At 51.3% G+C, this 11480-nt stretch overlaps 3 protein-coding genes across 3 annotated transcripts; 1 reads left to right on the top strand and 2 right to left on the bottom strand.

Moving 5' to 3' along the window:
- Positions 1 to 1669: 1669 nt before the first annotated feature.
- On the bottom strand, positions 1670 to 3858 carry AAFC00_006355 (uncharacterized protein; the record flags this gene model as incomplete). Its single annotated transcript, XM_069346300.1, has 5 exons — positions 1670 to 2608; positions 2666 to 3121; positions 3214 to 3523; positions 3588 to 3731; positions 3818 to 3858. 5 exons carry the CDS (start codon positions 3856 to 3858, stop codon positions 1670 to 1672), a joined length of 1890 nt encoding a protein of 629 aa, XP_069197508.1.
- A 1192-nt stretch (positions 3859 to 5050) lies between these two features.
- AAFC00_006354 (uncharacterized protein) lies at positions 5051 to 7587 on the bottom strand (the record flags this gene model as incomplete). The annotated part of the gene is made up of 8 exons (XM_069346299.1): positions 5051 to 5097; positions 5314 to 5389; positions 5441 to 5626; positions 5845 to 6483; positions 6542 to 6709; positions 6776 to 7311; positions 7383 to 7513; positions 7583 to 7587. The coding sequence occupies 8 exons, from the start codon at positions 7585 to 7587 to the stop codon at positions 5051 to 5053; spliced, it is 1788 nt and encodes a 595-aa protein (XP_069197507.1).
- A 1066-nt stretch (positions 7588 to 8653) lies between these two features.
- On the top strand, positions 8654 to 10631 carry AAFC00_006353 (uncharacterized protein; the record flags this gene model as incomplete). Its single annotated transcript, XM_069346298.1, has 2 exons — positions 8654 to 8713; positions 8805 to 10631. 2 exons carry the CDS (start codon positions 8654 to 8656, stop codon positions 10629 to 10631), a joined length of 1887 nt encoding a protein of 628 aa, XP_069197506.1.
- Between the last annotated feature and the right edge of the window lie 849 nt (positions 10632 to 11480).

Genomic DNA, 11480 nt, shown 5'->3' with positions numbered 1-11480 from the left:
CGTAGGTGCTGCTCATGTGCTACTTGGCTGGTCAAGTCACCGAGCTATATGACATCGCAACACCTGCCGTTCCCTCGAGAGGGCAGGATGTTCCGACCCTGTGCTGGCAGAAGATAGATTGTACAGTGACTTACAGCCTCATACCCATATACAGACGGCGCAACCCAGTCACGTTAGATGTCGTTGTATATGTTGTTGAACATGCAGTTGTGTAGGGGATACGGTGAGAAATGGATCGCACTGTCCTTTACTGAGTAAGGAAGCAGGGAAGATCCTCGACGATCTACACGGGTTGTTCGACTTCTAGCTCTCTTGCAGGGCTGTCCAGAAGTCTTGAGTCCATCCAGCTTTATCATACATCTATAACTGAGTACGGAGGTCTCCCATCAGCTCACCAACAGCCGCACCAGCACACGAGATACCCCGACCAAGGGGGCTTTTTGTTAAAAGTTTAATGAATCCATGCTTGGTGGCTCAGCCTATTTCACCTTACGATAGTTAATGATAAAGGAACAAAAATACTCAAGCAGGCTAGATGCAGGTTGTCTTGGCGACGTTGAACCGAAGGGCATGGAAGATTGGTATGGATCTCAACACGGGACTGTATGTATACTTGTCTATTCTCTTGGTGTCTGGTGCTACAGGATGCCAACGAACATCCACATTACTGCTGACAATCTTTCATGGTCTCAAGGCTGGGCATGGTTACAAACATATAGGATAGTCCTAAATATCAGCGAAGTCGACTTTATAGTATCTCGACATCGTGATTCGCCACCACAAGACTCTACACCAGCCTTGAATCACAGTGCTAGCGAGTACACGACCATAATTCCACAACCCAGATGAACTGCCACAGCAAGAACACGTGACCGATGATACGAAACAAATGAAAAGATGACCTTCGAGACAGAGTCCAGAGTTCATGAGAAGAGACCATGATCTCGGGCTGTGCTTAAAGCACAATGATATCTATTGCACCTCTACTACTTGCGATTAGTGTACAGACTACACAGTATCCCCTGTGGAGACCGAAATAGCAAGACCTAGAGAATACAAGTCCCCTACCCCGACACAATCGTCTTTGGCATCGCAACCTACGAGATCAGCATGTTGACTCCTAGACACAGGCAACAATCGATGCAAAGATGCAAGCAGAGCTGTCAACGCTAGCCGGAAGAAGCTAGATCTAGCTGTCATTGCATTGATTCTTGACTACTAGCCAGATAGTGAATTGGTTCCGAAAGGATAGAGTGAATTGCTTGCAAGGTAAGAGGCCCTTTGATACTCAGTATTCGTTAAAGACTTCTGATAGAATCTTTGACGGATGGTGCAGTAGGAGATACGGCTAGTAGAGCTGTAGCAGATCTACCTACTGAAGTGACTGAGCTGTGATGGAACTGGTAGAGACCTGATTACTTGGCTGTTCATTCTTTACTTTCATTAATTCAAGTTCGTAACATTATTTATCGACTGTCAACTCAGAACTTGCTGTCGCTTGCTAGTCATGCGTTTCTCTTTCGAAAGTCTAAAGATGCAATCAATACCCAACAACACCCCTTCGATCGATGCCCCTTTTGCCATGTCCGGAGCGGGTTCTACCAAACGCCTAGAGAGAAAGAATGGTTCCAAAGACTTGCCCCTCGCTTCTTCAAGAAAGAAAATTCATTTAATCGACCCTTGCTCTGAGCATACGTAATCGTGCATCATCGTGATGAGCTTGAGAGAGGAGGCTGAGCCCGTTGGCTTCTCTCAATGTCTGGGCTGATGAATTGCTATTCGGGGTGCTGGTGCCACTGCGCACATGCACTGCACTGGGTCTTGTAAGTCCTGGACTCGGTGGTCTGCTGGTAGCCTCGAAGTAACTTGGGGGTCCATCAGTGAACGGTGTCACAAGACCGGGTGTCCGCACAGCAGCACCGTAACTAGGCACACGTGAAAGAGTACCCATATCATAGTCGTTCTGATGGACTTCGGTTCCGTCTTCTTCCATGTCGTCTGACGTGCGGCGAGATTCTGGCACACTATGGCTTGGTGACTGATGGGGAGGAGACGAACGATTTGACGTGCCAAAATGGCTGCTGAAGTACGATCCGGAAGTCGGTGCGTACGATCCAGAAGTTGGCGCGGACGCATAGCCAGAGCGGTATGAGTGCTCCATGTCAAGGCCATTGTGAGGGGTGTTGCCACCAGATGGAGAATGGTGGATCCGTAGGACTCGTTGTTGACGACTTGAGCCCTGATCGGCAAGATTCGCCAACCGAGAGCGCAACAGGTTTGGAGCAAAATGTCCCTCCTCTTCCGGCATAGTGTCCATGGCGGCAACGCCGTTTAGAGACTGCAAGTTTTCGGATGATGCGTTGCGACTTGCTGCATAGAAAGGTGTACTTGAGCCACTTGGTGGTCGAGTCATGTAGCCATTCAGACTGATGTCGTTGTAAAGTGCGTCAAGCTGGTGCCGACCGTACTCTGGAGGGGCATTCACAGCAGCCTCCTGCTGATTGAGCTCGAAATCACTCAGAGTGCTCAGCCCAACCTGGACCATATTTGAGTCATCCACAGGGAGATTTGGAGAGATGAACAGCTTCACCGGTAAGCGACACACCAGCTGTGTTGCAATGTTAGCGCATTAAATACACACAAATATGGAAAGAAGTTTTCGAACCTGGGACACATGACCCTCGGGGTTGTGAATATTAACCATGAGCTTGAAGCGATGTGTGATATTAATGTTGTGGCTGTCGACATCCTGTCTACACTGTCGGAGTGATTTGGGCAATTCGAGCTTGGCCTTGAAGACATATTTCTCGTCTTCCATGGTTGGGTTATCGGGGGTCTCGTTGTCGAAAGTGACTCGTGAGTCTTCCGGAAAGTCCATCTCGGCCTTTGCGACATCGCTCTCATCGACCTTGCACCTGTCGCCGCGAAGATCGGGGACCTCGGATTGCTGAATGCGTTTCGTGACAGCCTCGATTAGGCGCATTTCGATTTTTCCTAGACGGATACCCTTCCTGATGGGTGAAAGCTCAACATCTGCGACGATGGATGTGCCGAAGACGACGGCATCGGTGGGGATTGATATGCTATAACTAAGTTTGTTCGCCCAGATATCTGAATTCGTCTGGACGGCAAGTGTTAGTTTCAGAGGCGCACATAGCAAGCATATTCGTGGGTTCGTCGGTTCGAGGCTGCTTCCAGAGTTGGTGGACATACCCTTGATCGCGTCGTCTCCATCTGCTCCGGTCCCAAGGTCCTGACGATTCTGATGTGAGAATGGGCAACAATATCTTTTGCGTTCCAGCCGGGCCGTGAGATGCTCGCATGCAAGTCATAGACAATATAGGTGCTGTTCATTCCCTCTATTGACTCCGGCATGCTAGGGTCGAGTTGAAATTCAAAGGGCCACTCTATGGTACCCGAATTGATCTTGTGGGTTCCTGACGTTCCAAGGTTGCGTTCTTCGTGCCAGAAGGTCTTCTTGTCCGAGACCTCTCCGGCCGCCATGCCGCCCATGTAGAACCATCTGCAAGAGGAACAGACTGTTATTGCCAATTCACTGCGTCTCTAGTGGGGGGCGTTATGCATACGATATCCTTCGCTTGCCTTCCAGCCATATCTTGACGTTCTTGATGCTCATGGGATCCGGAGTGGTGAAGCGCAGGACGCCATGGAGCTTGACAGGCGATGCTTCATGTTGGTCACCATGGAAGACGATGAAGCGCGTGTTCGGCCTATGTCCGTGAGAAAATCCATTAGCCAACATGTCCTCATCTTCACCGCAATGGGAAAGCGGCGAGTAGTAGCGATGATCGCATACACTATCTCCAGCGTAGGCTTCTGACGAGGGGTGTGAACCATGACGTCGGCTCATGCACTTGCAAAAGCCCGCGGGGGTTTCAATTATTTCGAGAGCGGAGGGGCAACAATGTGTATAGCAAGAAAGTGGTAATGTATGTGTAGAGATGACAGATGCAGGACAAACAGAGTTTCGCTCTCGACTCGAGAAGCTCAGCGGCCTGAAATGATGAACCACCAGCAGAGCAGAAAGCAAAGAACGAAGCTACTTTGGATTGGCGTAGAGTGACGTGAGTAAGTCGCGGAAATTGAACCGTGCTGGCTCAGCGGGGCGTTCTACCGGATACCGTACGTGCAAGTCGAGATATAGTCACGTAGTGTAAGATATCGGATACCCTACTGTAAAATAAGCCCACGGCACGATTGGGATATCACAGCCCCTTGGTCAACACAATCGCTCAGCCCCTCGATGTATGGCTACTGCCCCCCGTAACAATAGGGCCTTTTCTTGCCTCTTCGGAACAGACAGGAAAGAGAGAAAGACCGATCGCGACCATTAACCAAGTCTTTCCTGACATCGAAGTGCCAACGCCGAATTGCCGCCTGATAAGAGCACGCGTCCGCAAGGCACCGGGCTTGCATCTGCGCACGTCCCCTCTCACCACAACGGCATCTGCACGCATGTGCGCTGGTGAGCTCACATCACGCCTTTTTTCCTGCCACCGCCACATGATCCTGTGGCTTCTATGGAGTGCGCGCCGTGCCGGTGCAGCAAGGTGAGACTATGGTATAGTGTTGAAACACACTTTTGAAGACAGGATGCACATGCGGACGCACTCTTGCAAGAGCTTCAAAATAGAGACATATTGTGATATCGGCTTAATCTAGCTCAACGAGGCAATCCTACGTGTACAAGGATACCGTGAATAGGTACTCGAGAGTGAAAGATTAGGGGACATTGGTCCGTGGCGTGTGCTGTCCCGGTCAAAGCTCCTCAGGCACGTACTGTAGTAATCACCGTGCCATGCTGCCTGCAGGTACGAATATACTGTATAGAAGAGACAGATGGTCCAAGATCAGAGGTATCACCTAAATTGTTCCTTTTATGCACATAAATGACCATGATGGCGCGGCTTCTGTGAACCTGCGGGGCAAAATCTGGAAAATCCGCGGATTATTCTCACTGCACACACTGTACTTCTTTTTCGACGACAAATAAATACTGGCAATGGCCCCAGTCTCGGCCTGGGGCTGTTCAAAAGTCGGTGCCATCCTGTGGTCTATCCCACGTCTGGATATGTCCTGTTGTGAGGCAGGTCCCCTGTCAGTAATGTTTCCCGGGAATGCGCTTGACTCGAGACATAGATCGGGCGGGTGCAGGGAAAGACCGAAGGCGGGCCGAACCCTGCTCCCGAAGAGCCTCTCTCGACGAGGGAAAACACGCAAGCCAATGCGAAGTGGAGATTCCGAGGTGAGGTCCCAACAAGAGGAAAACAAAAAGAAAGTGGGTCTGCTTACCTTCTTTGCATGCAGTTATGATACAGTCTTCTTGAAACTCAAGCCAGCTCAGCGGATGCTCATCAATGCTCTTCGACTGTATATGATATTAGGCCAAGACATACACAACCACACGACGCTCACTCACCATGACCGGGGGGAGGAAAGCAGTGCTGGCTTTCGAATCCACACCATGCACGACGCTGGACTCGTCGACCATGGCGGCCTCTTCTGAGAGGGCGGAATTTGACCGCAGACGGCCAATGGCCGAGTAGCTTTCCTTCCGCGTTCCCGGCACATACGAAACTATGCTTCCTCTTTGCCTGGCGGCCATCTAAACATCATGCGTCAGTTACATTTCTTGGCTGCAACAGTAAATGAGCTGGCAAGAAAGGAGATTCAAGCATGTGATGAGATTTGCGAATGAGGCTGATCTTGCTGCCTATCGTGCTGCTAGGCTGTTTGCATGTTGACATGAACTTGCATAAGAGGGTGGGGAGATGCGTGCGTCACATGCGAATCATCACAACCAAGGGTCTGGAGGTCACCTACCGCCTTGGGCCGGCCAAGCATACCGACGGAAAAATCCCACAGCAGAAGCCTGCAGTCCTCCCCAACACTTCCAAAGCGATAGTTGCGATCATCGCATCTCCAGGCATCAAACTTGACGTCTGTGACCCAGCTGTTGTGTCCCTGACACCGCGCGACCAGAGCTGCATCTGCGAATGACCATATGCTCACAAGGTCGTCTTGTCCGCCTGTCAATATGTATCTGCCGTCTGGAGACCATGTGACGGTGGTGAGACCTCCGTAGTAAGAGGTGAATGCATCGAGGACTTGTTCCCGAAGGTAATCCATGATTTGCAAGGATCCGTCCTCTGAAACAATGGCGAGATGCCGACCATCAGGTGAGAAGGAGATGCAGTTGACTTTTAGATTGCTGATCCTCCACACCGCGACAGGGTTGGTCTTCTGGTTTCGTGATTGAACCGACTTCAAGACGGAGAAGATGGCGGGGTCATGTCTGTTCGAAGAAGAATCATCGGCGGCGCTCTCTTCTGCTACGAATGGCGCATCCTCCTTTTCCTTGTCGTACACGACCAGCGTGCCGTCGACATGGGCAGCCACGAACATGTTTTCATTATTAGGTAACCACGAGATAGATGACACAGCAGAAGGATTTATCACGCCCTGTTCAGAAAGCAGTCAATACTGGCGGATCCATCGTAGGTGATAACCATGAGCATACGTTTTTGTTCAGTCGAGCATACTTCTGTGATATCGGCTCGTACCAGATGATATCAGAGGAAGAGAAGCCTAAGATGACATCGATATGCGTGCTACTTCGGGTTGTCTGGTTGACGTCGTGACACAAGGCGTGTGCTTTGGTGAAGAGGATCTTGGTCAAATTCTCCGTCTATCGTGCAAAAGCGTTAGGATAATGAAAATTGCGCCAGTGTGTGTAGATGGAGGCGGATCCTACCTTGGTCTCCGAGGATAGATCCAGCCACTGTAAGGCTCTGTTGATGTTGGCGAATGCAAATGTGCCCTCGGGGCTGTGTTCGGTGAGGCGCCGCTGGACAGCTTCGTGGGGGATCACTCTGGACACGAAAGATGAATTGCTCTTGACAATATTGTTCTTCGGCTTGCGTTTCTTGGTAGGGTCCTTGGCGTCTTTCGCACTGGGCAACAAAGCGGGATTGCCTTCACCAAAGGCGGGAGTGAAGGATGACTGGGAATTGATGGCGCCGTTGTGCCTGGGTAGCGAGCCATTCTCGCTGTGCAGACCCTCCTCTTGTATACTGGGCGGTACGGGAGAGCGAGTGCTGTTTCCGGTGAGACTCGGGGTGAGAGGGTAAGTGGATGGCTTCCGCGGAGCAAAGGATGTCAAGGACAGCTTTGTGCCAGCAGTCGGCGGGCCAATGGTGGTGTCGAGGGGGTTGGTGTTCGGTATTGTGTTGTCTGAAGGATGGGGAGGAGGGGTGGCTAGGTGCAGCTCATCGCGCAGAATATAGGTGCCTCTCGCAAGTCAGTGTGTGAGGCTCGTGGAAGAGACAAGGTCGGAAAGCCGAAGGGAGTGGAGAAAATACCTTCTCCGACGACAAGTTGGTATTCGGGTCCTTCATGGTGGCCCAGGGTGTTGTTCGTCTCGATGATGGCGCCGCCCGGGTAGCCCGAGTACAGGTTGCCATTGGGGTATCTCGGCGGCGGTGGTAGAACGCTGTTGATGGCCTGGTCAGCGAATGCGCTACAAGTATGTATGCAGTGTCTGGGAGAAGATGTCGCTTACAACATATTGCCGGGGTGTCGTCTTGGTCAATGTCAATCTGGAGGCACACGCTCCGCTAATCGCAACCCAAGCCGAGCGACGGACTGACGGGGCGCTGCAGGAACAGTGGGTGAACTGGGCAGAGTATGTGAATTGTGGGCGGTTGTCGATGCACAGGCAAGAGAGTCGTCAGACCAGATGCAGAGATGGTTACCTCAAGCGTGTATTATATTTGTACATTGAGACAATCTAGACAATCTAGGATGACAATGGTCAGGTCAGGAACGGGGATTGGGGATTGTACCCTGACATACTGTACCTTCCTTACCTTAGCTACCGTGCATCCAAACTCCAACTGAACCGCTTCCAAGCCACTTTCCCCACTACACGTGCGACTAACTCAGACAAGCGGGGACCTTGGTACTGACAGTCCTGATATATATATCTCTCGCTCACCCTATTCTAGCAAATTAGACACTGTACCTTACATCCCCGAAGACAGCGACGAAGACTAGCGAAGACCTGCCAGCTTTGTCCCCTGTCTTCCTCAAACATAGTCCCAGGTCGATCGGGTTGGTTCGTATCGCTATCCTTTATCGTGTGGCTTGTTTCTGGATTCGAACCACAATGTGGGGATTTCACTTATTGTGACCGCATCAGCACGCAGGGCTCTGTTCACTTCCCGCTAGGCATAACACTTTCACCATACAAGTACACTGATCTCATTATACGATTACGCAGATCTATGCTCTTCCGCAGGTCCTCATAGCTGACTTGTTTTCATTTCGTGAACAGATGCACGACAATGCGTTGTGATGCGCATTTACTTGCACCATAGGGCTGCCGATCTCATGCCAAGCTGTCCGGCATCCCCGCGCTAAACTTCTAGAATCACAGAGCAGCTAATTACGGTAAAGTTACCTTACCCTATACAAAGTAAACAGCTACAGTACCTTACCTTAGGCTGCAGTACAAGACATCTTCTTGACAAACACAACATTCCTCGACTGTCCTGCTCATAGTCCAAGCTCCATACTTCTGCATGGCGAGATAATAACCCGCCCCTAGCTCTCTGTTCGTGATCGAGTCCGCATGGCAGCTGTCCGTGTCTGTGTCTGCGGCGACGAGGGCACAGGCAAGTCCAGTCTAATTGTCAGTCTCCTTGTCGAATTCAATCATATCTCAATCCCGTCATGGCTATAGCATCAAGAAGTCGAAGGCTGATCTCTGTTGCACGGTCCAGACATCCCTTGTCAAAGACATTTTTGTCACCACCAAAATCCAATCTGTCTTGCCTTCAATCTCACTCCCACCAACTCTGGGTACACCGGAAAGCGTCACCACCACCATTGTAGATACTTCTGCATTACCAAAAGAACGAGAGAATCTCCGCAAAGAGCTTCGCAAGTGCAATGTCATCCTTCTGGTCTACTCCGACCACTATAGCTATGAACGTGTTGCCTTGTTCTGGTTGCCTTATTTCAGGTCGCTCGGGGTCAATGTCCCGGTAGTGCTTTGCGCAAGCAAAGCTGACCTGTCTGCCAACACCACCACTGCTCAAGTCGTCGAGGAAGAAATGCTCCCGGTCATGGCCGAGTTCAAGGAGATAGATTCTTGCATACGCACAAGCGCGAGAGAGCACCACAACATCAACGAGGTCTTCTTCCTCTGTCAAAAAGCCGTCACCCATCCCATAGCTCCTATATATGATTCGAAAGAATCAAATCTGAAGCCAGCAGCTGTCGCCGCCCTCCAGAGGATATTCTACCTTTGCGACAAAGATCAGGACGGCTTGCTGAACGATGCCGAGATCCACGATTTCCAGCTCAAGTGTTTCGACAAACCTCTCTCCGACGCAGACCTCGACATCGTCAAGCGCTCCATACAGCGGTGGTCGGGAGACAAGGCGACTGCCGAGAAGGGCATCGACGCTGCGGGCTTTCTGCTTCTGAACAAGATGTTCGCAGAGAAAGGCCGTCACGAGACCATATGGATCATCCTACGAAAGTTCCATTACACGGATAGTCTGAGCCTCAAGGACACCTTTCTGCACCCCAAATTTGATCTCCCTCCGTATTCATCAGCCGAGCTCAGTCCGGCGGGCTACCGCTTCTTCGTCGACCTATTCCTCCTCCACGACAAAGACAACGACGGCGGTCTGAACGACGCAGAGCTGGCTACCCTTTTCGCGCCCACTCCCGGATTCCCCTCTTCGTGGATAGATTCCGACTTTCCTTCCTGTACCGTCCGTAATGAAGCTGGCTACATCACCTTGCAAGGTTGGCTTGCGCAGTGGAGCATGACCACGTTCGAAGAGCCGAAAACCACATTGGAGTACCTCGCATATCTAGGCTTTGAAGGTCCACAGCGGGTCGGCACTACCGCTGCACTGAAAGTCACCAAGGCTCGCAAAAGGCGTAACAGGCCCGCGCGAGTCGAAAGGAGCGTCTTCTTGTGTTATGTCATCGGCGCCGGCGGCAGCGGGAAATCAAGCCTGCTCTCTGCATTCCTGAACCGGCCTTTCAGCTCAACCTATCATCCCACCATCAAACCTCGGACAGCAGTGAATAGTGTAGAGCTCCAGGGAGGCAGGCAGTGCTATCTGATCATGGAGGAGCTCGGCGAGTTGGAGCCTGCGATAATCGAAAACCAGGCGAAATTGGACGCATGCGATCTGCTCTGTTACACGTATGACTCGAGCGATCCTGACAGCTTCAGTCACATTGTAGACCTGCGAAACCGCTTTCCGCATCTGGACGGCCTTCCCGCCGTGTATACAGCACTCAAGGCCGACCAAGACCGAGCGGTCCAGAGGACTGAGGTACAACCTGACGAGTATACCGAAAGACTGCGCATGCCCAAGCCGTTGCATGTCAGTGTGAGATGGGGCAGCATCTCCGAGTTTTTTGTGCATCTGGCAGAAAGTGCAACCTTTCCAGCAACGGCATTTCCCAAGGCGGAGGAAGATGCAGCTGACCGGACGAGTTTGTATATCGCGCTGGGTGCTGCGGCCGTGTGTGCAGCAGCAGCACTTGCCGTGTGGAAGAAGAGCACCTCGGGCCATGCTTAGGTTGTGGTGTGGGCCGGTCAGGGGGCATACGGTAGCGAAAGCCAGGGGGCGTTCAGAGAAGCTATAGGACTCATGCACTAGATACCCAACTCAATTCATATTTGAAATGTCATTGTCCATGGAGCTATCATGTGGATGCCAATAGTGCACAGCTCAGACTCGAGCAACGTGCTCGGCTGCTGACATGCCGGCATCCGGTCATAATTGGGCGCATTCGGCCATGGGTCACAGACATGGACCATCTGTGCATACTACCTAATTTATCTTCACTCGAGCCCAACAGTCAACTCAGACGCAGCGGGACAGTCAATATGGATTTCATTATCATCTTCAGATCCGTAAATCCGTAAAGATGACTGAGAACAAGAATGCCGCTCTCATCATGGAAGAGTGATCTACTTGGTTGTATGGTAAGATAAGTTAGGAGTGGACATAGGGTGAGGTGATCGAGGCGAGGCGATGGTGCCTTACCTCTTATACACAAAACGACGCGGACGGACGGGTGCCAAGCATCCGCACTGGCAGTGCTGGGCTCTACTGTATTGGGCGAGGTGTGATTATTAGGTATTCCACAGACACTCGTGCACATTATGAAACACGGCAAATATGCTACTCTGATTCGACGTGGAATGTGTTGACCCTGTCGTACATGCAGTCTGTTACTCGATGACCCTTGACCGCCCACGTTGTCTGGCGGGCTCGTTGAATCAGAGCCATCACTGCTCCCTCTCCCACGGCCGCCATTGAACCAGGGGCCTGAACGTGACGGGACAAAAAACATCAGCTATCATTCTTTCATCCAGAAGATAGCGTGTCGGTGTAATCGTTGTCGTCTGCGGAAGAATTACA

Source organism: Neodothiora populina, assembly GCF_041146345.1.
Source record: "Neodothiora populina strain CPC 39397 chromosome Unknown canker_contig_7, whole genome shotgun sequence".
Taxonomy (NCBI): domain Eukaryota; kingdom Fungi; phylum Ascomycota; class Dothideomycetes; order Dothideales; family Dothioraceae; genus Neodothiora; species Neodothiora populina.
Note: the sequence above shows the minus strand (reverse complement) of the source record. Positions and strands in the feature narration are given on the sequence as shown.